Source organism: Perissodus microlepis, chromosome 6 (genome assembly GCF_051167445.1).
Source record: "Perissodus microlepis isolate ML-2025 ecotype Zambia chromosome 6, ASM5116744v1, whole genome shotgun sequence".
Taxonomy (NCBI): Eukaryota; Metazoa; Chordata; class Actinopteri; order Cichliformes; family Cichlidae; genus Perissodus; species Perissodus microlepis.
In genome coordinates this window covers 21,671,393-21,696,456 of record NC_140466.1, presented here as the reverse complement: position 1 = coordinate 21,696,456, position 25,064 = coordinate 21,671,393, and the positions used below count along the sequence as shown (strand labels likewise).

Here is a 25,064-nt window from a genome sequence, read left to right as displayed (position 1 = left end):
ACAGGCTCACGATGTCGGTAACCGCTGCTTCTCGTCAGCAATGTTTTTGTTTGTTTGTTTTTAGCGACATTAAAATAATTAAAAGCTTTAGCAGCTCAGTTCGCAACATTCAGATGCACCTTGACTCGCTGTTACCTGTGTGCACATCCAGTAACGTGGTAATTGCTCCTCTTTTTCAGCTGAACATCTCATTTCCCGCTACTGGCTGCCAGAAGCTGCTTGAAGTTGATGATGAGCGAAAGCTGCGTACCTTCTATGAGAAGCGAATGGCCACTGAGGTGTCTGCTGACCCTCTGGGAGATGAGTGGAAGGTGAGTTTTTGTGTGATGTGTGGTAAGTACGTGGCGTGGCACACCAGCAGACCCTTTCTGACTGACCCGTAGTCGTTAAGGGGGGACGGCGTGTTGCCAGAGGAACAGTGGAGCTGCTTTCAGATGCAACCAGCCCATATAACCATGGCTGATTGAAACAGCTGTGCTCCCTCAATTTTTAATGAAGTTAACTTGGATTATATGTGAGTGATTATGTGGAAAGAAAAGCAAGATATGACCCTGCCAAAAGTGTAGTTTGCTTGTGTAGTCAGTGAGAATTTGACCTTAATCATCCTGGCAGATTTGCTATGAAATGAAATTCCTAGAAAGGATGTGAAGCAACATATCTATGCTTTTGCAGGGCTATGTAGTGCGCATCAGCGGAGGAAACGACAAGCAGGGTTTCCCCATGAAGCAAGGTGTGCTGACCACCGGCCGTGTGCGCCTGCTCCTCAGCAAGGGCCACTCCTGCTACCGTCCCCGCAGGACTGGTGAACGCAAGCGCAAGTCTGTGCGTGGCTGCATTGTTGATGCCAACCTCAGCGTTCTCAACTTGGTCATCGTCAAGAAAGGTAACATGCTTAGTGTGCGCGCATTATATGTCACATAATTTTGATTATCTCTTTGGAGTCGCGTGTAAATGATGCATGATGGCACGCCAGCAGACCCTTTTGGATTTTCCTGTATTCATTAAGGGGGGACAGTGTGTGTTGCCAGAGTAACTGTGAAGCTGCTCACCAGATGCGACCAGTCCTAGTAACAGTGGATGGTTGAACTGCAATGCTCTCCCATTGTTTTAACTGCTGCCATAATAATATGGTAAAAATGAAACTTGTATTTTTAAAGCTTAAAAAGCTTGGAAAGAAAGCGACTTGACTTAAAGAGGTTTCTTAAAATGCAGAACTACAAGCATCTTGGATGAGGTGAAGCATAAAGAACTCCTGTCACTTCCTTTCCAAGCTTCTTAGACTACCATGACCTTGATGACTGAGAACATATACAGATATAGTATTTTAAGCTTTATCTATTTGAGCCTCTTTAACCTCTTTAACTCTTTAACCAAAAGTTAACTTTTGGTTTGGTGTGATGCTCAGAAGACAAGACAAAACTAAACAAATGCATAAACTTCAAGTGATCATTTTAAAGTAATTCAATTTAAATAGAAGGAACAAGAGTGGAGGGGGAGTAGCTGTTTATGTGGATAAAAACCTAAACTACAAGGTGGTAGAAAGTATGACAACTGTAATTGATAATTTACTAGAATGTATAACAATTGAAATTTATAAGGAAAAAGAGAAAAATGTAATAATTAGCTGTATATATAGAACACCTGGCTCTAGTATTCAAGTATTTAATGACTTCATAGAGGAAATATTCTCTAAAACAAATCAAAAAGTTATGTTTATCTGTGGTGATTTTAATATTGACCTGTTGAATCCGAAAAAGCATAAAATGACCGACGAATTCCTAAACACTATGTACAGTTTGAGTTTACATCCTAAAATAACCAGGCCTAGCAGAATTACACTACATTGTGCCACCTTACTTGACAATATTTTCACTAACAATATGGAAAACAACATTGTGAGCGGAATATTAATTAATGACATCAGTGATCACCTACCAGTTTTTGCAGTTTATGACACTAATTATAAGAAAAATCAGCATGAAGAACAACTGAGATACAGACGTGTAAGGACAGAAGAAACTATGAATGCACTTAAGAACGATCTATTAAATCAGGACTGGGACAATGTGTACAAAGAAGCTGATATTGATATTGCATATGGCATATTTTTAAGAATATTCATGGAGTTGTACGATAAAAACTGTCCAACAATAAAATACAACAGAAAGCACAAATATTCAGATAGACCATGGATCACTAAGGGTTTACAAAATGCATGTAAAAAGAAAAATACACTCTATAGGGAATTCCTAAAACAAAGAACAAAAGATGCTGAAAATAAATATAAAAAATACAAAAATAAGTTGACCAATATTATACGTGTATGTAGAAAGGAGTATTATAGTAAAATATTGAACAACAATAAACATAATATGAAGGGAATATGGGATGTTTTAAACGGTATCATTAAAAATAATTCTGGACAACAAAGTTATCCTCAATACTTTATCGACAATGGTAATATTATGGAAAACACTGCTGATAAGGTCAACAGCTTTAATCATTATTTTGTAAATATTGGACCAAAACTGGCAGAACAAATTCCTGAGTCACTGCCATCAGTAGACTGTAGTGAAAACCTGATTGATAGGAACCCTAACTCAATGTTCCTCACATCAGTGGAGGAAAAAGAAATAACTGACATTGTACACATGTGTAAATATAAAACATCTACTGATTGTAATGATATTGACATGAAAATCGTCAAGAAGGTCATTGAAGGAATTGTAGGACCTCTAACATATATTTGCAACTTATCATTTCAGACGGGAAAAGTGCCAAACAAAATGAAAATAGCTAAAGTTGTGCCGCTGTATAAAACCGGGGATAGACGCCACTTCACAAATTACAGGCCTGTTTCTTTACTACCACAATTCTCCAAAATCCTAGAAAACCTGTTTAATAAACGATTAGACAAATTCTTAGATAAATATAAATTACTCTCTGACAGTCAATATGGATTCAGATCAAAAAGATCAACATCTCTGGCATTAATCGAATCAATTGAGGAGATTACAAATGCTATAGATCAGAAACAGTATGCAGCTGGAGTATTTCTGGATCTCAAGAAAGCATTCGACACAATCAATCATGACATATTAATTAATAAACTGGAACGGTACGGGATCAGGGGGGTTGTACTGCAATGGGTGAAAAATTATTTAAGTGACAGGAAACAATTTGTGAAGCTGGGTGTCCATTCCTCATCATGCTTGGACATTGCTTGTGGTGTTCCACAAGGCTCTGTACTGGGTCCAAAATTATTTATTATTTATATAAATGATATTTGTAAGGCATCTGATATATTAAAATTAGTATTATTTGCAGATGACACAAATATTTTTTGTTCTGGGGGGAATCTAAAGGAGCTGCTGGATACAATTACTTCAGAAATGTGCAAAATTAAAAAATGGTTTAACAGGAACAAACTATCGCTAAATCTAAGTAAAACTAAAATTATCTTATTTGGGAATTCCCTTAGAAATGCACAAGTGCAGATTCATTTAGATGGTGTGGAAATTGAAAGAGTACTTGAACATAAGTTTCTTGGTGTGATTATAGATGATAAATTAAACTGGAAGTCTCATATAAATCATATACATAACAAAATTTCAAGAAGTGTCTCAATCTTGAGTAAAGTAAAACACATTCTGGACCACAAATCACTCCACATTCTCTATTGTTCCCTGATTGCACCGTATTTGAATTACTGTGCAGAGGTTTGGGGCAATACTTACAAATGTTCGCTATCATCAATCTTTATATTACAAAAAAGGGCCATAAGGATAATCCATAAAACTGGTTACAGAGATCATACAAATCCACTATTCTTAAAATCAAAAATTCTAAAATTCACAGATCTGGTTCATTTTCTCACTGCACAAATTATATATAAAGCAATAAATAACCTGCTTCCTGACAATATTCTAAAAATGTTTTCTAAAAGGGAACGGGGATACAATTTGAGGGGGGAATTAAATTTAAAACATCCTCGTATCCGTACAACATTAAAAAGTTTTTGCATCTCTGTGTGTGGAGTGAAGCTGTGGAACAGACTAAGTAAAGATATGAAGCAATGTCCAAGCATGGCGCAGTTTAAAAAGCGGTTTAAGGATATGGTTTTTACAGGGTACAGGGAAAAGGTAGAGATTTGATAGGGTGTTCTTGTCTAACATTTTCATGTGTGTGCGGGTGCACGGGTATGCTGGTATGGGTATATATATATATTTGTAGGTTGTGTATCCTTGAGGTGTTAATGGGGTTATTGAAAATGTGTATATGTGCGTATGTGTATATACGTATGTATGGATAGATAGAAACATATATGTATATATATATTAAAAAAAAAAAAATTACACATAACATATAATGTAATTGCAAGGAGGTATTCTATTGATACTAGATAGTGGAAAAGGGGTGGGATTAAATAAGCTTATGCTTCTTCCTGCTCCTTTTTGAACATGAACGTTATTTGGAGTTGTGGTTGCTCGTTTTCCTTTTGTTTTGCTTTGTTCATTTGTCTCTTTTAATTCTATTTTGTTGTACTTTTTCAACATGTTCAAAATAAAGATTCAATCAATCAATCAATCAATCAATTTAAGTGGGTTGTTTTTTTTCACCGATGCTACATTAAGCTTCATTAAATTTGGCTAGGAGGGTTTTCCATAATCTGACTGACGAGGTTTGCTGTCTCTGTTCTTCTGTATTGGTGGACAAATCATTTGTCATTTATTTCTATAAAACCTCATATCTTCCTGTAACTGCTAAGACACCCAAATTCTGGTACATGGTAGGAAAATCTGACGTGTTTACTTTGAGCATTTTATGCCTCAACACTGCCCAAATTGTTGTGGCTTTTCTCTCGTTCTGTTAAAACTAAGCTTCACTGCTTTTCAAGTATTAGTTTGTTAAACGGTGAACTGGATAGTAAGTTCAGCCATTTGACACTCGTAGTATTTAGGACTGTTACAATCCTGTTCTGTTGGTGCTAGAAATACTTTTAAGAATTCTTCAGACTTGATTGACCATCCTTGTCTTTGTTACTCACAGGTGAGAAGGACATTCCCGGGCTGACCGACAGCACTGTCCCTCGCCGCCTTGGTCCCAAGAGGGCCAGCAAGATCCGCAAGCTCTTCAACTTGTCCAAGGAGGATGATGTTAGGCAGTATGTTGTGAGGAGACCCCTGACTAAAGAAGGTAAGACCCTTTTTTCATTTTGAGAAATGTCTCCCTCCATGTGGAAACAAAATTATGATGTAAAGCGCTGTCAGAAGCATGCCAGAGCAGCAGGTGGCACTATAATGCTGACTGTGTGTAAATATTGACCAGTCTAATGATAATGATAGTATGGAGCACATCTTGAATGTTAAAGGTTTTCCAGAAAATCGCAACGGCACGTCTATATTGGCGATTACTGTAGCATTCAGAATAAACTAAAAGTGGGCTTAAGGTCCTACATAAATGTCTTTTGACTAAAATTTATGGAGGTGGGGTTTAACTAGGGTGGTCAGTACAATGTCTTGTTTTCTGGGATTTTTGGAGGTGTAAGTGCTTTCTTTTCCCACTTTGGCTCTTGTAGAGTTGGTTTAACTCTGGACAAACTCGACAGTTGTGCAGTGGGAGGTCCTTTTTAATTCCTTCCTTTTTTTGAAGTTTAAGAGCGGGAACAGTTATAAAAACAGATCTTTGATGCTCATCTGCCAGTGAGTGCATCTGTAGACTTTTTTAGGACTCCATTATGTAAACACAACCTTGGTGAGATGAAGAAGATAGACGTGTTGTATGTAATAAGCGTGAGGCAGATTAAAACTGAGTTGTGGAAGTTTCTGTATGGATTCTGACCAGTGTATGTAAAGAAGTAATAAACATTAATTTCCTTGTGTAAGCATTTGTTTGTTCTGGAGTTTGTGTGATGTCTGTGCTTGTAAGATTGTGTTTGTGGTAAAGCCATTTAAACTCATCACTAAAAAGAGAGTGCCGTTAAATATAGTCTTCTTGATGAGCACATGGTTATTCAAATTTGGGGTAAAAGAGCTGAGATCAGGAACAAGCTGAAAAATGAATTTTATGATGATAAACTTGATTCAGCAGAAGTGGAGACTGCAGGTAACTCCCAGGTGTGCTGTTTGTGTGAATTGTGTTCTGCCTAGTAATGAATCATCAGCAAGGCTTTGATTAATGCAGGGTGCCAGCATGCAGACAGATCAAAGTTACTGTTTTTTGTACAGTTGGAAAGTAAGGAATGTGCTTCCTTTGAGGTAGTACAGTACGAGTTGTGTGTACAGACATAGAAATTAGGTACATTAAGCTTCTTTCTCATTACCACACTTGACCTTGAACTGTGTCAGCACTGACTCTTTCAATCCTCTCGCTTTGGTAGGTAAGAAGCCCAGAACTAAGGCTCCCAAGATCCAGAGACTGGTGACTCCTCGTGTGCTGCAGCACAAGCGCCGCCGCATCGCACTGAAGAGACAGCGCACCCAGAAGAACAAGGAGGAGGCCTCAGAGTATGCAAAGCTGCTGGCCAAGAGGATGAAGGTATGTGTTAATCTAGGCCTTAATTATCCTTAACCAGCATCAAAGATCACACTACTCTGCTTTTGTCGTGTAGCTGAACACAAAAAAATGTTCTAGTGGTTTAGATCAATGAATATAATGTGACAAATAATTTCTGGCAGGTGTGATATTTCCACTAGTGTTGGAGTGGCTGTATTACATCAGCTACATTGTGCCTTAACGACATATTGTAATAAATTTCCTTAATACACTTTAAGTTATGATTGAATCTTTATTCACTTGAAATTTAAAGTATAGGATTGTGTTTTTTATCGTTATCATTTTGAGTTGCCTTACATGATATAGCTGTAATGGCATTCAGCAGATTACGGTTTGCCTCTGAAAAACATTCGAGTACGTGATGGTGAAATGTTAAAGAGACATAAAGTAGGACATGTGGAAACTGTTTGACACACATTTGTTCTTGTAAACAGGAGGCCAAGGAGAAGCGCCAGGAACAGATTGCCAAGAGGCGCCGTCTTTCCTCTCTGAGGGCATCCACATCCAAGTCAGAGTCCAGCCAGAAGTAAAATGGAATCAAATAAAGTCATGTTTTGCTGAAACGGTGTTGTGCAGTTGTCACTTATTTTCTCTTCCAGATATCCGCTTATGAAGTGACGCATTAGACTATTGTTGTCAGTCCCTTGTGTACCTACATGCATGCGGATGCAACAAGAAATTTAAGTTAGTGGTGGATAATCTGGCCTGAAGAGTTTTAACTCTTGAGTTAGACTATATGGAAGTCAAATGTATAAATGCCTGTTTTGTTTTTTATTCAAGGAAACTACACAGAAGTATTAACAAAAGTATATGAAAGTACGAAACAATTTAAATGGAACAATTTAGAAAAGTAGACACTGGAGATCAAACACTGTGGTTATTTGTGTTACTGTCCTCACTGGAGATCAAACAACTATCAAGGCCTTGATTTAGCAGGGTGACAACTATGGGGAGAAGAGTTCACCATGCTTAAAGTTTGATGAATGAACTTTGTGGAAATTAGAAATTGGTCTACACTGAGCCTACAGTCGTGCATGATACAGCCTCAGTTTAGTGGTTGCTATTATACTGTACTGCAATAGTATTATTTGCTGTGAGTGAATTGTCCACACCCCAAGCCAGTTGGTGGTAGTAATGCACCATCATTGCTTGACAACTGCCGAAACAAAAAAGGAGGTAACCAATGAGAGGAAATTGCTCAAAACTTCGAGAGGAAGAGCTTGAGAAATTTAAGTCCTAGGATCTGGTGTGGAAACCCACTCCCTAACAACACGAGGCCTGACGAGACTAACAGTTCTGAATGTGGTGGCTTTGGGCCTTGGATTGCAGGACAGAAATGTCTTCTGCCTCTAGTCGGCTTTGGAGGAAAACCAAATCTTGTGTATCCTATTTTCAGTGTGAGTGTGGTGGTTTTCTGCTAGTCACTATTAGAACTTAATACTTCATCGCACAGAGGCCATTTCGTGACCCACTTTAAGTTGAAGTTAAGCAGGTACCTAAGTGACCTGATTTGGGTCATTAGGTGTTTTTAAAAAGTATTACTACCATTTCTGTCTTTTTCTGGTGGTAAGTTGAATTTATTTGCCACAGACTGTGACTAAATCCAATTTACTCCTGACCCCACTGGTCTTGAACATGGCCTCCCAGAGTTTGAGCATACTCTCCAAAAAGTGTTACCAAGGCCACTTTTGCGTCTCCAAAACTCACAGTGATGGAAATTTCAGGCTGTCTTCTTCCGCTCCATCGGAGATGACAGTCCAGAGCATCCTGACAGAAATCAGAGGGAAATATCCTCAAGAAAATCTACTTAACAACATTGCAAACTTTGCACCAGTGCTGCTCAAGACAGTTTCCGATGTAGCAAAGAACCACATATATAAGATCTTCAAGTCTGCCAATGTCAGATGTTCTTCCAAATGAAGAACCTTCATCATTGTTTGATCCTCGCAATGAAGAACCTACTTCTGAATGTCTGCAAATCTCTAATATTTTTCTCAGATATTCAAGATACTGAACATCTTGAAAAGTTACATAAGAAAAACTGTCTAATAATAAAAGAAAAATTAGAACTAGAACACATCTGAATGAATACTGAAAGCTCATATTCTGTAAATCAGGGGAAGAATTATGTATCTTAAATATCTAAACTTAAGAATCTCAAATGAATAAACAATATTTTCAGAATATCTGCAGTGTGTGTGTCAGTGCTGAATCCTCATTGACTGTGGGTAAAGTTTACACTGATGCAGGCTCACTGTGGTGGAGGGCTTCATACCCTACCCCCACTAGAGACTGCCTGCAAACAGGGTAAAGGTGTGTAGGGGCTGGATTGAAATTAGGCTGTCTGCAACGCTGTCTTGTGTTTTAGCAAGCTGGATCAAAATAAGTAATGTTACTGCCAGTAATGTTTTGTTTCATGCTGGGTAGAAAAAGTTTAACCTCTTCAATGATTAAACTGGGTCATGTGCTAAATTGTCACTTACGACATGATGTAGACTTTATTAATCTCTCACTGGGGAAAAATCCAGTTATGATGATTTTTTTTCTCTGTGCACATAAAGTTCAGTGGGACTGATAATACATACATACAGTCTGGATGAAGGACAGTAATGCTGAAGGATCTGCTCCCAGCCTCTACGGCAGGGGTGGGCAATTCCAGGCCTTGAGGGCCGGTGTCCTGCAGGTTTTAGATCTCACCTTGGGTCAACACACCTGAATCACATGATTAGTTCGTTACCAGGCCTCTGGAGAACTTCAGGACATGTAGAGGAGCTAATTTAGCCATTTAAATCAGCTGTGTTGGTTCAAGGACACATCTAAAACCTGCAGGACACCGGCCCTCGAGGCCTGGAGTTGCCCACCCCTGCTCTACAGTTTCATGCAGTGGGTGAGCGGTACTGTCCATAATGGACATGTGCTTGGCTAACATCCTCCTCTCACTAAACTCCTCTATGGGTGTAGGGGGAGAGCTGGCCTTCTTCACCTTCTATTAAAACTGCTTTTTGTCTCTCCGTGTTACCACCTCTACAGTGGACACAAACAAAAGATTGCACACGCCATCACTGTGACATGTAAGGTTCTCCACACCCCAAAGGACCTGAGCCTGGCACGACTCATCACAGACTACTTCCTGCCTCTCCAGTCTCCATGGCGAGTAAAGAAGCGGCCATGTAGCCCTTCTCTTTTGACAGGATAGCAGTATTATCAGACACGCAGACCAGATAAAAAGTAAATGTGTAGCAGAGAGGGACAGAAAAAAAAAACCCAATCAGCCAAATGCTGAGAGGTGTCAGTAAACAACAACAGTATCATCATTATTGTTGCTCACAATCACTTTTAGTGTGTAGTTTATTTTACATCTCTTTAATGAGTATAGGCATAGACAACAGATTTAATGTCTATGCCTGGCTTAGTACATTTGCACATGCTGCGATGTTGTGTTCTGCACACAATTCATATTCCTTCCCAACTGTTCCACATTTTCACTGGCTCTGCAGGAGACACTCTTTTCTGGAGTCTGGTTTTATTCAGTGTATGTGAAGGAAAGCTTTTCAATATAGTCAAATGAGGTTAGTATGTCTAACACTATGTCCATCAGTAAAAGTTACACACTGTCAAAACATTTTGCAGATTTTGGTGATCATCATCAAAACTACAAAGAAAATGAAACTTCAGTATGTTTTGAGAAAGGGGGGGGGGGGGGGGGGTTGCCAGCTATTTGTTTTTTTAAAAAAAAAAAAATATTGCACAAGAGAAAATGTGAAGTGACACAGCAAGTGTCATAACTTGCTAAAATAAAAAGCTGGAATTGTCAGATATGGGCTAAAACAAGTGTGCCAGTCTATGGATGCATCCCTACTGAAACCCAAAGACTGTTACCAGACAGAACAGCAGCAGAAATAACAGACTACATGAGTATATAAGGACTATTGCGTGCAGCCATAATAACAAACTTCAGTCAGCTGGTTTGTATGAACAGGGCTTTGGGAGGATGTCCTCCAGTTAATTATGGTCTCAGTCTGTGCCAATTAAGGTGCCTTAGTTTATAAGCACATTAAATGCCAAGAACAGAGTCATTTATAAGCTTAGCAACTGGAGAAGCTGCCACTGAGTGATTGTTTGCAGAGCAGCTATCCAACTGAAAGGACAAGATCAAAGTCTATGAATCTGCATATATTTATTTTAGACCAGTAAGATGACAAATTCAGCTCACATATATCAAAAAGTTACAGTAAATGACATCAATGACGCATGCATTACTTAATGTTACATTAGCTGTCAAATCCAGACCTCTTGGTAGCCCTCCCCTTCTGGGCTACACCCCTTTGAGGCATGGAGGTACGAAGATAACCTCTGCCTTGATTAGATTGATTCTTCTGGGTTGGCAAGGAGTTTAAGTTGTACATCTGAATGATGAAGAAAAACCCAGAGAACGCCTGATTTTGCAGGTACTGAGGCAGCCGTTGGAAACTCAGCCAGCTGGTCTGCAAGTTCTGAACCAGAGCTGAAGGCCCAGGTGAACTCCTCATTACCTCCTGAGTAAAAAACAAATTTCAACAAGTTATATTCGATTTTATTTGTACAGAGCCACATCACAATAACAGTCGCCTCAAGGCACTTTATATTGTAAGGTAAAGGCCCTACAATAATAGAGAGAAAACCCTAACAATCAGACAACCCCCTATGAGCAAGCACTTTGGAGACATTGGGAAGTAAAAACATACATGCAGAGTGGGAGGTACAGATACTTAGGTTAATGTTTTATATACATTTTCTGTGCTAAACACATCAAGAACAGCTCACAGCACACCTGAACAGCTTGAATCTTGGACCCAGCTTCATGGTAAAGCCTTCTACACATTTTAGCAGTGAGTGAGCACAGTCGCTCAGGGTAACGGCCCCTGAGCATGACCACTTCAAAACCTTGCATCAAGCGAGCTTCTTCTAGAGATACAAAGAAAAGAAAGGCATCTAAATCGAACCAAATAGCAAAAATCACACAGAAAGCTAATAAATGAATTTTAGGTTACCTTCTTGTGTTGGGGGAAGCATTTGGTCCACCAGAGCCTCTGACAAGCTCAGAGCTGTGTCCAGTCCCACAGTTGTCACACCAACAACCCTCTTCAGAGGTGATCGGTTAATGCCATCATTCATCCTCCTCATCACCCAGTCAATGGTTTGATTGACTGCAATGCTCATCCCAGCCTGAATCTCATTCATTTTGGTTTTGGCAGGGATAACAATCTGAGCAAAGAAAATTAAATCACAACATAAAATATTTTATTTATTATTCCAGACTTTATAGACCTGTTGTGAGTTATAAGGACTTAAACGAGGAAAGGAAATGTTACCTGTTCTGTGGATGACACAATTACAGAGAATGAAGCCTCCAGCCAGTCGAGACTCTTGCAGGCAACATCATTTGCATAGGAAACTGAAACATACCCATGAATAGTGTTGGTGTTTATCCAAAAAGCAACTTTGACCTGATGGTCAATGAAAAATGTCATTTCAGTCTCATCTCTAATGTAATGCACTGTATCCTGATGCTGCAATCTGTCAGGTTAACCTGTTCAACTGCTTGTAAACAAATACCTAATCAGCCCAACATGGCAGCAAAACAATAAATTCAGGCATGTAGGGATGTCAGTACGATCTGCTGAAGTTCAAACCCAGCACAAAAGATGATTGAAATTACTTTGAACATGGCATGATGGTAGTGCCTGGCGGGCTGGTCTGAGTATTTCAGAAACTGCTGAACTACTGGGATTTTCCCCCACACAACAGTGAATAGAAAAAAGAAACAACTCTGGATGAAAATGCCTTGTTAATGCCACAGGAAGAGGACAGTAACACAAATAACCACTTGTTACAATCAAACTATGCAAACGATCATCTGAAATACACTACCTTGGACCTTGAAGCAGCTGGGCCACAGCAGTACTTAATAAAGTGGCAGTGAGTGCTGGTTAAAACTTCTCCAACTCCAAACCCGACTTTAGACAGCTCGTTGTGCGAGAAAATCCGAATAAAACTGTTTTTAAAATGTTCACAAAAACCCTTTGCATTGTAGAAGGATCTGGGTGTTTACACCAGTTTCTGTACAGATTAAGGTAGTTGAAAGATGGAGAAAACCAGATGCTCTAATGTCATTTCCTACATCTTTATGGAAGAGTCCTAACAGTAGCTACTTACTCTGGGGCTCCAGTTTAACAATGACAGGTGACGCTCTGTAACAGGCTGCTCTGCCTACAGCTGTCACGCTGCTCTCCAGCACTTCACACGCAGACTTCAGGCCGGGATGCCTGGATTTTGTGCCCGTGTACAAGACCGATAGTCTGGCACAAGCCGAACGAACGACGGGCAGATTCGCCAGCCTGGCAGCTGCACTGGGTGCTTTCTGCAAAAGAGACAGCAGAGCGTTGGAAAGCCAAGTTGGTGTGAAAGCCATGGTGAAAGAAGTGTTTTCATTTCTTTCGCGTTTAAATGCCAAATGAGCATAAAAAACATTTGGTGTTTCGGTAAAAGTATAGGACTAAGGGACTTAGGGTGTTTGATTGTACTCACCTGGTTGTTGTTGTTTACAGTCATCTTTTGTACACTTTGAGAAAACAAGAACAAAAACAATTTAAAATGTAAATCTTTTTCGGAAACTTCACATATTCAATGTAAAGGCTAAAATGAAATAAAGCAACCAGGGCGAAAACCTCCGCTCAAATAGCGTGGGAGAGTCAATTAGTGGCCCACCTGTTCTTAACTCTCCTTGTAATCTCGCGTGATTTCATAGCAAGAATAAGGTCACAAATTAAACGTCTGCTCACAATAGTCATACTGGCGTAAGCTCCACAATTGTGAGAATCACCCGCAGGACTTTTAATTAATGTTGTTACAGAGAATAATAATACAGAGGCTTTTTTTTTTTATTGATCTCCGACATTAAAGGGTGACGTTGCAATACTTCACCTGTCCGGTGGAGGACCCTAACGCTGTGAGCAGGATTTGAACCTGCGCGGGGAAACCCCATTGGATTTCGAGTCCAACGCCTTAACCACTCGGCCATCACAGCTATGTGTCAGCAAAAACGTCAACCAATTAAACAGGAAGAAGAAGAATGCCACATGGGGCAGACAACGGGAGTCAGCAGTAGCCGCATGTTCATACCTAACTCTAAATATTAGCCAATAATCATATTATGGGATTCATTTATTGCTTTAATCACCTCACACAGGCCTGCTGTCAAAATAAGAGAGTGAAATAAAGGCCTAAATACTTACAATATTACGTAAATGTGAGAAGAATTAGGTATTTTTCTTTACGTGTGAGCTGCCACAGATTGCTTGTTTGATAATCGAGCTCTGGGAGGTTAGTTTTCCCAATGCGCCGCAGAATTAATGAGGGTAAACACCCAATTATGGATTAACGAGGCTTTCCGACGGGTTTGTTTCGCAGATCTGTGCAATGTGTGCCTATATGCCGAAAAGCAGGCTGTAAAAAACTAAACGTTTAAACAAAGCAAATGTCGCGGCTGATTTACACCCACTGCCAGGGAAAAGCTTTGTAATCGTAGCGCCTAATTATAGGGAAGGCAAGTTAATCACCGCGTGTGCTCTACGGGGACTGGTACTGTAAAGATGCTCGTATGCGCACTCAGGTCTGTGCGCGCATACCGATGAGTTGAGGACAAAAAGGCGGTTTTCGTTAGAGGACGGCCAGAGTGATGAAGAGTGATGTTTTGGCCCCCACAGAGGAGCACGCTCTGAGCCACGAGGTTCTGTCTGTAGCGCTGCTGCTGCTGCTGCTGTGGCTGCGGCAGACGCGTCTCCTGCACGCGACAGGAAAAAACCGTTTTTTTTTTCAGTCCCCCCCCCCCCCCAAAAAAACCACACTCCCTCCGTAGGAGTTGGGGGGGGGGGGCGGTGTATCACAGTGTTTGGGAATGGTGCCTACCCTAACGCAAAAATAAATAAATAATAATAAAATAAAATACTGGGAGACACAGGAGAAGCACGTGGAGTGGGTGGTCCTCAGCACACGGCTTTCACGTGGCTTAGAGAGGAGAGCTGAGCCGTCACAACAGTCAGTCCGGTGCTGCAGCAGCAGAGAGACAACATCAGCATCATTATGGCTGTGGAGATGGAGCCCGCGGAGTAAGTGCGCTCTCTGTTTGCCTTTGTTTGTGTGCACAAAAAAGTGATCGGACTGTACCACCTGTTTGACTTTAAGAGAAAATAATAAGGTTGATCTGCTGTCATGCGCTCCATCGCTTATTAGGTGACATATCTTTGCGTCTGTGTGTGGGATCGTTGCTTATTTCCCCCTTTAAAATAAGCCGCGTAAACGGAGCCTTTAGAGTTTGTGTTCGAAACTGCGGTTTTTTGCTGTCCTGTCTGCTGTGAAACCTCCGGTGTTATTGATACCCAGTTTAATGCGACCAGTATGGTTAATTTGACACGTGAGGCTGCTCAAATGGTTGTAGTCGTGCTGTGTGCGTGTGTGTGTGTGAGGGGGGGGTTCGGACTGTTTTGCAGTCAGGGGCTCCTTCCTCCACATGTGCCTGTTGATCTAAGACAATCTCCGCCCCCCTGGTAAAGGCGTGGGTGTGCTTTTTGTTGTTGTTGTTGTTGTTGGTGGTGGTTAGTCATTCCTGTGGGGAGTGCAGGAATAGACAACTGCAGGAATGTCAAATTTTTGTGTTGCTTAAAGTGGAGTTAATTTAGTACAAAAGCACTGGCTCGTAGAATCAGTGGGTTAGGTTCGTTTAATCTGCAGGTGCCACTGGTGCACGTGAAACCATAAAAATGAACGTCCAGCAGAGAGGAAGATAAAAGGGGCACCTTGACTGTCAATTGTATAAATTTAAATTTGTAATATACTGGCATATTTATAATTAGAGTTATTTGTAGTTAGTATATTTGTTTTGTAGCTTTGTTGTATATTGTATTATTTAATTTAGTTTACTTAGTTACTGTTCTTACTGTCTTGGAGCAACTGTGACCACACAGTTTCCTCTGGGATTGATCAAATATCCTGATTCTGATTGTGGATAGGACAGCTTTATGCCCAGCAGGTGGCTCTAAAGTGGAACGAAAGTCCACATGAGACAGGCCTTTTGTGCTGCGACCTTTTCCTTTTAAGGCTGTGCCCACGTGTGGCACCATCCCAAATCAGATATTGTTGAACATTTCCCCTTTGTCTCCGTAGTGTGATCCGCCTGATAATGCAGTACCTCAAAGAGAACAACCTCTACCGGACGCTGACCACATTACAGGAGGAAACCACCGTCTCCCTCAACACAGTGGAAAGCATCGAAAGCTTTATTGCAGATATAAACAAGGGTCACTGGGACTCTGTCCTGCTGGCTATTGAATCTCTCAAGTTGCCTGACAACATACTTATTGACCTTTATGAGCAGGTAAGTCTTTGGATGTTCAGCTAATGCTTTCCTTGGCTTCATTTGTTTATTTGTAATTCATCACGTTCTCTTCAACAGGTTGTTATGGAGCTCATTGAAATGAGGGAGGTGGGCGCAGCTCGCTCGCTCCTCAGGCAAACCGACCCGATGATCATGTTGAAGCAGACCCAGCCAGAAAGGTACGGCCACCTGGAGAACCTGCTAACCTGTTCCTACTTTGACCCTCGTGAGGTAAGAAAGCAAAGTGCTCGGACAGCTGCGTCAGAGAGCGCTTCATAGGTATAGCTAACATCCTTTCAATCCCACTGCAGGCGTACCCAAAAGGAAGCAGCAAGGAGAAGCGGCGCAGAGCCATAGCTGAGGCTCTGGTGAGGGAGGTCAGCGTGGTGCCCCCCTCCCGCCTCGTAGGACTCCTGGAACAAGTTGGTGTAAGTGCACTGATCGATATCCTTCTGAAAAACCCGCTCTAATTACAGGGCAAGTAACACTTCTTAATCGATGGAGACAACACTGTGCGATAGTTTGTCAAAGATACCAAACAAATACCTCAGTTTTATGTATTTTTTTATACAACAGCACCACTTTAATTAGGGTTTCCTGAGGGCAACAAACACTTTTCTGCAGTCCTTCCAACTTTCTGAGTGTCTTACTTGGACACAGAATTTCACTTTAAACAGACAGTTTTGGTTAAATCCCAGTAAAACATAACAGTCACTGGGCTGTTTGCTTTCCAGGTGAAATAGATCACACACACACTTTTGTGTCTTCTGATCAGGACCTTTAACAGAGTTCTTTCCGTGTGAAATACTGAAAAATGTATTAACGTTTTTATACCTCCAAATTCTGCACATTTAGTCAAAAAGTAATGTAAATTTGAAACCATTTTTTGAGAGATTTAAAGTTTAAAGGATGCAGGTAAGCTACAAAAACAACAACAAAAGGACAGTACACCAGTCGTAAAACAAGAGCAAGACCCTCATTTGTATTTATATTTAACATTTTTTTTCTTTTACATTTTCTTTAGCAATTTCATCCCTGACATGTTAACAAGCTCGGTTATATTCTTTAATTTGAGTGATTGACGTGGCAACATAGTGAGTTTCTCAAGACTGAGTTTCTACATTCTCAGAGACATACTGTACTGTACATACTCCTGTGCAAGATGCTATTTTTGTTAGTGAGCTGTTACACAAGTGCTGCCAGCTACAGCAAAGTTCTGAATAGCCTCCATTCACTTTAAGTTATAACTTGTCTAATCCAGGAGGCTAATAACAGTCATGTTAAAAATAAGGGAAAAAACAAGAAAGAAACTGGACTTGGACAATATTTCAAAGTGGGAAACTTGTGTTCTTGCTGCCAGAAGTTGCATTACATTATTGGACACAGCATGAAAATAAAAAAAATAATTTGGTAGTTCTTAGTATTCTTGATTTTATTGAGATTTTCACTGTTTTATTTTTTCTGCTGACTCTTTTTCACCGTCTTGCAGTCTATGAAACTACAGCAGTATACAGATCACCTCTCCCCTGATATGACCATTGATACATCTGCCTGCAAAGAGAAATATGTGGAGAAAGAGACCTTTCCAAACCAGCTGTACCGCCACATCAAGGTCTGTAATGGCACTTGGAAAATGATTTTGTTTTCTAGCAGAGCACTCAAGTGACCAAATTTATTTTAACAACTAAATGATCCATTGGGGTGATTTATCACACTGTTACATTTTATACAGGAGAACTTTTTTATGGCTCTTTTTTGTGTTTATCATTCTGACACTGTTTCCTTTATGTGCAGATACTCTAACATGTTATAATATAATTAGTGACAATTTTCAGTATTTTCTAGGCAAAAATCATGGAAGTTGATTAGGGCCACTGGAAAAAAAATACATGAGGTCATGGCTTTTTTTAATTCGGGGGGGGGGGGAAATCATAATTTGGACTTTTTTCTCAGAATTCTGAAACCCCCACTGCACCCAAATTCTGACTTTTTTAAAATCAAAATACAGACTTTCCTCTTATAATTTCAAATTGTTCTCAAAAACTGAATTCTTTTTTCAGAATACTGACTGATTTTGCCAGAAATGTGACTTTTTTCAGAATTCTAAAAGACAGCAAAACTCATTACTCCTAATCATCCATTCCAAAGGAATTTTGGCATCACAGCTTCACCAGATCTTTATGCTTGGTTGGTTTAGAAGGGATGTACTACATGAAAGTGCACCTGCCTCTGCACGCAGCTGTTTATCCACACAAAGATTGCCTCCGGCAATATATTATCTGGGCAACAAGCCTACAAACATTGTCCAAATATCCCTGAAACCTACTTGTCTATTTGGCTGTTGTTAAACAACGTGTACTAACTGAATTGGATCTTTCACTGCAAAACATTACAATATACTGATTAAAAATGGAGAATTCAAACAAAATTAACACCTATAATAAAAAAAAAAAACAGCTTCACAACAAGTGGTTGGAGAAGTAGGCAGAAAAATGAATAACAGGACACATTTGTATGATTGAATATATCATAACTGTACAAATTATTGTCCATCATTTGAAGGTTAAAGAAGAGGTTGTTATTTCCTTAGTTATTATCCCAATACATACACACAAAAACACTGCAAACTAATTACTTTGTGCACCTGAAGGCACTTCATCTAGTCTCTAGCTGTGCTCTCATCACTTCTATCCAGATGGAGCAGCCTGAGTTGCTCATCCATGCTTATTCTCTGCCCAAGGTCATTAAGTGAGAATAGTCAGCCCACACAACAGCAGGCTATTGAAAAACTTTACGTCTCCCTGGAGTCTCCTAATATTAATTAGTGCCTTATTTCCTTGTCTGAGCGTGAATCTCAGGCTGCAAATCAAACAGGAAAGCACATGTGCTGCAAGCATTAATAAACTTTTCTGTGTGTGCAGTTTGGGCGGCGGTCACACGTGGAATGTGCCCGTTTCTCACCCGATGGAAAGTATTTAATTACGGGGTCAGTAGATGGCTTTATTGAGGTCTGGAACTTCAACAGTGGAAAAATTAGCAAGGTGAATATATTTCAAATCAGGAAACTAAAAATACTAAGATTTATTTTAAACACATCGCCTCCTACATACTGTGTAATACCACATTTTCCTAATTTTGTGTTTTCATTGCTGAATGAATGAACCAGGATTTAAAATATCAGGCCCAAGACAGCTTCATGATGATGGATGATGCTGTGCTGTGCATGTGCTTCAGTCAGGATACAGATCTACTGGCTACTGGAGCTCAGAATGGCAAAATAAAGGTTGGATGGGTTCATATTTGTGTGTGTACTTTCCAGATAAAATAAACGATCAATAACTGTATCCATACGATTTATGAATATATTGCTGACGTAATCTATTTTTTGATTTTTCTTTTGAAATGTGTGTGTGTTGTTGGGGAAGGTGTGGAAGATCCAGAGCGGCTTGTGTATGCGTAGGTTTGAGCATGCTCACAACAAAGGCGTGGCTTGTCTGGGCTTTTCCAAAGACGGCAACCAGATCCTCAGTGCCTCCTTCGACCACACCATCAGGTGGGATTCGATGTTGTCGTGGTTTCTGTGTAGTGAACACGCTGCAGACTGCAGCTATTCCTCTTGCACAACATAATGTAGAGAATTTGTGTGTGTTTATATTTTATTACATTATTAACATAACTTACATGTAACATTGTTAAAATTACAAGTTTAAATTTGCAGGGTTAACACTGACTGTATTCACATAAGTAATATATTCACATTTAAAAATATATTTGTGGTTGATGTAAAGCCCTCCACACAAATAGCTTAAAATTGTACTAATTTAAAAATGAAATGAAAAAGAAAATCTGTTCTCATTAACAAAAAAAACATTTAGAGACATATCAAAAGCAAAGAGGAAACCATTTAAATTGAGAGCCTTGTGGCAAGAGTTGCCTCGTCTACCGTGGGAGGCAAGCGAGAGATCTGACTGCCCTCAGACATGATTCACAAAAGTTTTGAAGGTGCACACATGCGTCACTTCAGCAGGAGGAAAGCAGCGGTCTCTTTCTACATCCCACAGCTGATTAGCAAAAAACTGAAAAGTAGATTTGGCAGTTTAAATCCTTTAATGCTTTCTAAACTGTCTGCTAGAGCACATTTTGGAAATTGTGCCTACAGTGACTCTGCATTTTTCCACTTTAGCTGCAAAATCATACTTTTCCCCCCAAAAGCCATAAAAAAACATGCTCAACTAAAAGTGCAAGATGCCAGTTGTTCACATACATTGTGCACCTGTAAATACGCAGTGCCTACGAAGCACAAAGATGTCTTCCTTTCGCTCCCACCCTCATGCACGCACTGAATCCCCGTCACCGTTGTGGAGCTGAATGTTATTTCTGACTCCTGGGGGTGTGGGCTGAGCCTCTCCGCAGTGTTGGAAGCACATGTGCTGTGTGGGTGTAGCCGAGGAACCATGTGCTCAGGCACAAAGCTGCAACGTGTTCCTCTGCTTGAAATTCCACACGCGGGGTGGATTGTTTACAAATGATATATCGTCCTGCAGGACAGGAAGCGAATCAGTAGGCATTAGGCGTTTTGTCACGGTTTAAGTAAATCTGCACCCAGCCACACAGAGGAGCTAAAAATAGCACATCAGCAGCTCAGTGGCACATTTCATCCACTGTCGAGTAAAATCCCCTCTTTGAGTTGAAGAGGGGATTGTTAAAATGACTCAGCACTGCCCTTTTAATTCATTTCAGTGTCCTTTATCTCAATCAATTCCTCAACAATGTCATCTCCAGAGTCCATGAGCTGAAGTCAGGCAAGACGCTAAGGGAGTTAAATGGCCATTCGTCATTCGTAAACGATGTGTTCTTCACTCAAGATGGATTTCACATCATCAGCGCCTCATCAGATGGCACTGTGAAGGTACAATTTGCATTAACAGCGTGGCGCCATATCAGAAGACTCTAGAAAGTCATTCAGATCTGTTCTGATTGGTGTCATTACACACGACAGCTGAGAAAGTGCTGAGCTACTCTAAAATCTGAGATTTTTCTCCTGTATTGTTCAGATTTGGAACACAAAATCCTGTGAGTGCATCCACACTTTTAAATGTCTGTCGAGGACACTGGATGTCCCCGTCAACAACGTGATCCCTCTCCCCCAAAATCCAGAGCACTTTGTGGTTTGTAACCACTCCAACGCTGTGGTCGTCATGAGCATGCGTGGCCAGGTGAGAGCAACTTACTCTTCTCATAGAACCTCATTTAAATCTAAAGAACGAGACTTTGCTATGCTATTATTAATGCAATTACAGCTGCATTACACAGTGTTATTATTACTGTTTCATCTACTAATTAATTTTCAATTAGTCATCAGAAAAATTGTAAAAAAAATATTGTATGACTAAAGGTGATGACTTATCAATAGTTGTTTGACTTACAGTACAAAAATGCTGCTCCTCTGTGGAGATGTCATAAACCTACATTTTCTCTAATGGCCAGTGTGGGGTGACTTATTCGGTCTCAGTAAACACTTTCCTAATCCGTTTATGATCTTCGTTAGCAGTTTTAAGTTTGCTTCAAATACATCTCATTTTGTAATTTGTGGTACTTTTAGCAGTAAAATATACTACAAAACAGCAGATGATGGCTTACACACTCAATTGAAGACTTCAGAAAAGTAGTTTGCAAAAAGTGAATAACATCGCTAGTGGACAAATCCACTAGTCTATGACAGGAAATGCAAGAAAAACTCTTTAGTCTTTGTCAAAATGTAACAAAACCTGCATAATAGCTCCTTAAAATGAATGAGCAAATCTGAATTGAAGGTAAAGTTGAAGGTGATTGTTTTGTTCCCCCCAAAACAATCACCCCCAAATGGTTCTTTTAACTGAAAAGACGATGCATTTTCAAAGTTACTTACAATGTATTGTTTATCTCAACCTTTTGTTGGTGTTTTAGATTCACACTTGAATATATTTGTGGAAGCTTAACATCTCTCTCTCTCTCTCTCTCTCTCTCTCATCTCCTCAGACTGTGAAGACCTTCAGTTCAGACAGAAAAGGAGCAGACTTTGTGTGTTGCACCCTGTCACCCCGCGGGGAGTGGATTTACTGTGTGGGGGAGGACTTAGTGCTCTACTGCTTCAGCTATACAACAGGAAGGCTGGAGAAAACGCTGACTGTAAGTGCTGCTGCTAATATTCACTTATTATTAAAACTGTTTTGCATCTATTAAAATTTGGGCTGCTAGTGTTTTTCGTCTACACTCTAATAAGCTTCCATGTTAGGTTACAAAAAAGTACATTTGGCAGCTTGAAACTTTTATTTACTTACTGTCCAAAACATGCTGTGTAGAAAATGAGCTTTACTGCATACTGTCAGCTAGGGCTGGGCCATATCATACCTTTCACGGTAATACCGGTATAATGTTGGGCAACGATAAGAAAATGAAATATCGCCATAGAATATGGGTAAAACGCGCATGTGCAGTGCCTTTGTTTTCATACGCACATGGCGGCGACGGAGAATGAGAAGGGTGAAAGCGGAACATTGAATGAAATGGATGAATCAGAATTGGTTTGTAAAAATGCTGCAACTTCAGTGGTGTGGAACTGGTTTGGCTTTCGTCCGTCAGATACACAACAAAGAACTATTTTTGGTAGAGCATGCTAGCGGGCCGTCGTTATTACCGTGTTTTTTGGAAAATACGGCACACTTAAAATCAATCCTTTGATTTTTCTGAAAATCGACAGTGCCCCTTATAATCCCGTGTGCCTTATGTATGAATTCTGGTTGTGTTTACTGACTTCGAAACGATTTTATGTCGTACACGGTGCTCGAAAATCTGTCAAATGTTTCAGTACGACTTTGCTAAGCTACGAACCCGCACCGCTTGATGGATTGTCGGTGCATTATGGCTATCGTAGGCAGGAGCCTCGCGGAGTGATACGTACTGTGCTTCAACATAATATTACCGTATTGTGTGTATAGCCTCTTTTTAAGTTTTGTGGATATTATACATGGTTATGCTGAGGATATGTCGGCCAGTTTCCACTGGAAATGCCTTTTGGTTAAACTGTCAGCAAGGAATTTGCATTTGCACTGTTACATTTTTATATAACTTTAATGCACATAAAAAACAGCTGCTTGTTTAAGTGAAAATACATTGATGGTGGCTCAGTTATATCGTTATCGCAAATTTTCAAATGTATATCGTGATAAATATTTTTGGTCATATCGCCCTGCTCTACTGTCAGCTGTTGGTCTCAACCAGTTATCACTGTTATTTCAGTGTTTCTACTGTGACCTCCTAAAACAGTTTATCACCGTAAAATATAGCTGCACATCTTTGCCAGTGCATCTTGTTGCAAGTTGTTAACAATTATTTTTTGCCTTTCTTGAGGTGTTACAAGCATTCAGCTCTGTTGCATATTACTTACTCTTCTTACTGCACATTTAGAGAAATGGATTTTCACAACTAGTCTAAGGTGAATGCTGGCCAGATGTAATAAATCACCATGCTGGCTAAACTTTAAAGGTGTTCCTAGGCAATCCACTAGAGGAAAAAACCCATTACACATCCATATCAATCACAGTCTAAACACACAATCTTACCTTAATACACAAAATCTCTGTTAGTTTCCAACCAGGCCTGGCACACTGATGTCTAGAAATCACCTAGTAATGTGTAAAATTGCCCAGCTGTAGCATCAAAGTGACATTATATTACTGTAAATGATTTCCACGATCTTCGCAGCAGTTTTTTTTAAGTGTTGTTATTGTTTAGCTATGTCACTGCTGCTGAGTAACAATAACAGGGTAAGGGGTGGGTGGGAGCAACTGATGGGTGATGGAGAATGTGTGCTGATCTGTCTTCCCTGCACTCACAGGTTCACGAGAAAGACGTAATTGGCATCACTCACCACCCACATGAGAATCTGATTGCCACGTACAGTGAAGACGGTCTGCTGAGGCTATGGAAGCCTTGAAGTGTCACCTGCATTATATTGTGGAGGACCTACACAGCTGTTGACATGGTGTATTAAAATCTATTTGTGCCATGAAAATGCTTTGAAAAAACAATCAATGAATATGAAAAACCACCTTTAAATTATAAATAAATTTACCAATCAAAGTTTTTCCCCCCACTTTAAAGGATTCTGTATGTTGGTTTCTTTTTTTTTTAATTCCTTGTGGAAAATTTAAGGTAAGAATGCCAATATTCATGTTTTCTTTAAGTCAGCAAATTCTCAACAAAAAAATAATCTAAAGTAGCTGCACTTTAAACATGTTTTTTCCTTCCATATTTTGATTTTGAGTAATTTATTTGTAATTCATTAGCATTTGCAACGCTGTTTAGGTCCTCCATACCTTACACCTTCTTCCTCATGAATCCAACTTCACCAGTTTGAATCCCCATTTTCATCTCTTCTGTCTTTATTAGACATGAAAATGCATGATGGTGAACTGTTGTGAAAATACTTATAATAGAAATCGCCTCTTGTTTGGGCATAAACAAACAATATCAGGTATATGATTGATTTGCTTTGGTTTATAATAATGTTTTTTTATTCTTAATTTTTAGATTTTATCCAAATAACGATTCTGTCATGATTTATTTGTTCTCTGCGTTCCCTGCATGCTACCTCAGTGCACTGCCTACAGTAATTTTTGTAGTCCTTTAAAATATGCATGATGACTGATAACCCTGTACAGAGCTCCAGTGACACATTCTGTATCCTGTGCGTAAACAACAAATGTATTTTACACATTTATTGTCCTGTGTCTGATGTTCCTGTGCATAGATAGGGTACATGTACCTGCAACAGACTTCCTTTAGCAGTAACTGTTCGTACTACCTGGTACTGTCGTCATTTATCACTGCGAGATATTGTTTAGCAACTGAATTATTTATTTTTGGTATATTCATTATGCTGTACATAACATCTCCAACCACATGACAAATGATAATAAAATTAAAAACCTGGTGTTTGTGTTATTTCATAATAATACGCTTTAGTGCTAGATTTTTTCCCGATGTGCCAATTTATCCAAGTACTGTATCTGCAACATTTTTTTTTTTTTTTAAAGGACAGTCAATTTGAATCTTT

At 39.7% G+C, this 25,064-nt stretch overlaps 3 protein-coding genes and 1 non-coding gene across 4 annotated transcripts in view; 2 read left to right on the top strand and 2 right to left on the bottom strand.

Annotated features, from left to right (window-relative positions):
• Window positions 1–7,118, top strand: part of rps6 (ribosomal protein S6) — a 7,610-nt gene extending 492 nt beyond the window's left edge. Inside the window, exons 2-6 of the mRNA XM_084931428.1 lie at window positions 180–311; window positions 673–883; window positions 5,050–5,196; window positions 6,380–6,537; window positions 6,990–7,118. Coding sequence (XP_084787554.1) covers window positions 180–311; window positions 673–883; window positions 5,050–5,196; window positions 6,380–6,537; window positions 6,990–7,085 — 744 coding nt within the window. The 3' untranslated portion in view covers window positions 7,086–7,118. The remainder of the gene's footprint in view (window positions 1–179; window positions 312–672; window positions 884–5,049; window positions 5,197–6,379; window positions 6,538–6,989) is intronic.
• A 3,576-nt stretch (window positions 7,119–10,694) lies between these two features.
• Window positions 10,695–13,266, bottom strand: LOC146385623 (perilipin-2-like). The gene is made up of 6 exons (XM_084930005.1): window positions 13,123–13,266; window positions 12,751–12,955; window positions 11,907–11,989; window positions 11,586–11,799; window positions 11,366–11,499; window positions 10,695–11,090 (listed from the first exon to the last, which is right to left on the bottom strand). The coding sequence occupies exons 1-6, from the start codon at window positions 13,144–13,146 to the stop codon at window positions 10,827–10,829; spliced, it is 924 nt and encodes a 307-aa protein (XP_084786131.1). The 5' UTR covers window positions 13,147–13,266; the 3' UTR covers window positions 10,695–10,826.
• A 273-nt stretch (window positions 13,267–13,539) lies between these two features.
• Window positions 13,540–13,621, bottom strand: trnas-cga (transfer RNA serine (anticodon CGA)). The gene has a single exon. It is a non-coding gene; the product is annotated as a tRNA-Ser (tRNA).
• An 840-nt stretch (window positions 13,622–14,461) lies between these two features.
• Window positions 14,462–24,941, top strand: LOC146385621 (WD40 repeat-containing protein SMU1-like). Its single transcript, XM_084931427.1, has 12 exons — window positions 14,462–14,702; window positions 15,757–15,967; window positions 16,046–16,198; window positions 16,279–16,395; window positions 17,457–17,579; window positions 18,889–19,008; window positions 19,134–19,250; window positions 19,393–19,520; window positions 20,750–20,876; window positions 21,022–21,183; window positions 21,986–22,135; window positions 23,844–24,941. The coding sequence occupies exons 1-12, from the start codon at window positions 14,677–14,679 to the stop codon at window positions 23,940–23,942; spliced, it is 1,533 nt and encodes a 510-aa protein (XP_084787553.1). The 5' UTR covers window positions 14,462–14,676; the 3' UTR covers window positions 23,943–24,941.
• The last annotated feature ends 123 nt before the right edge of the window (window positions 24,942–25,064 follow it).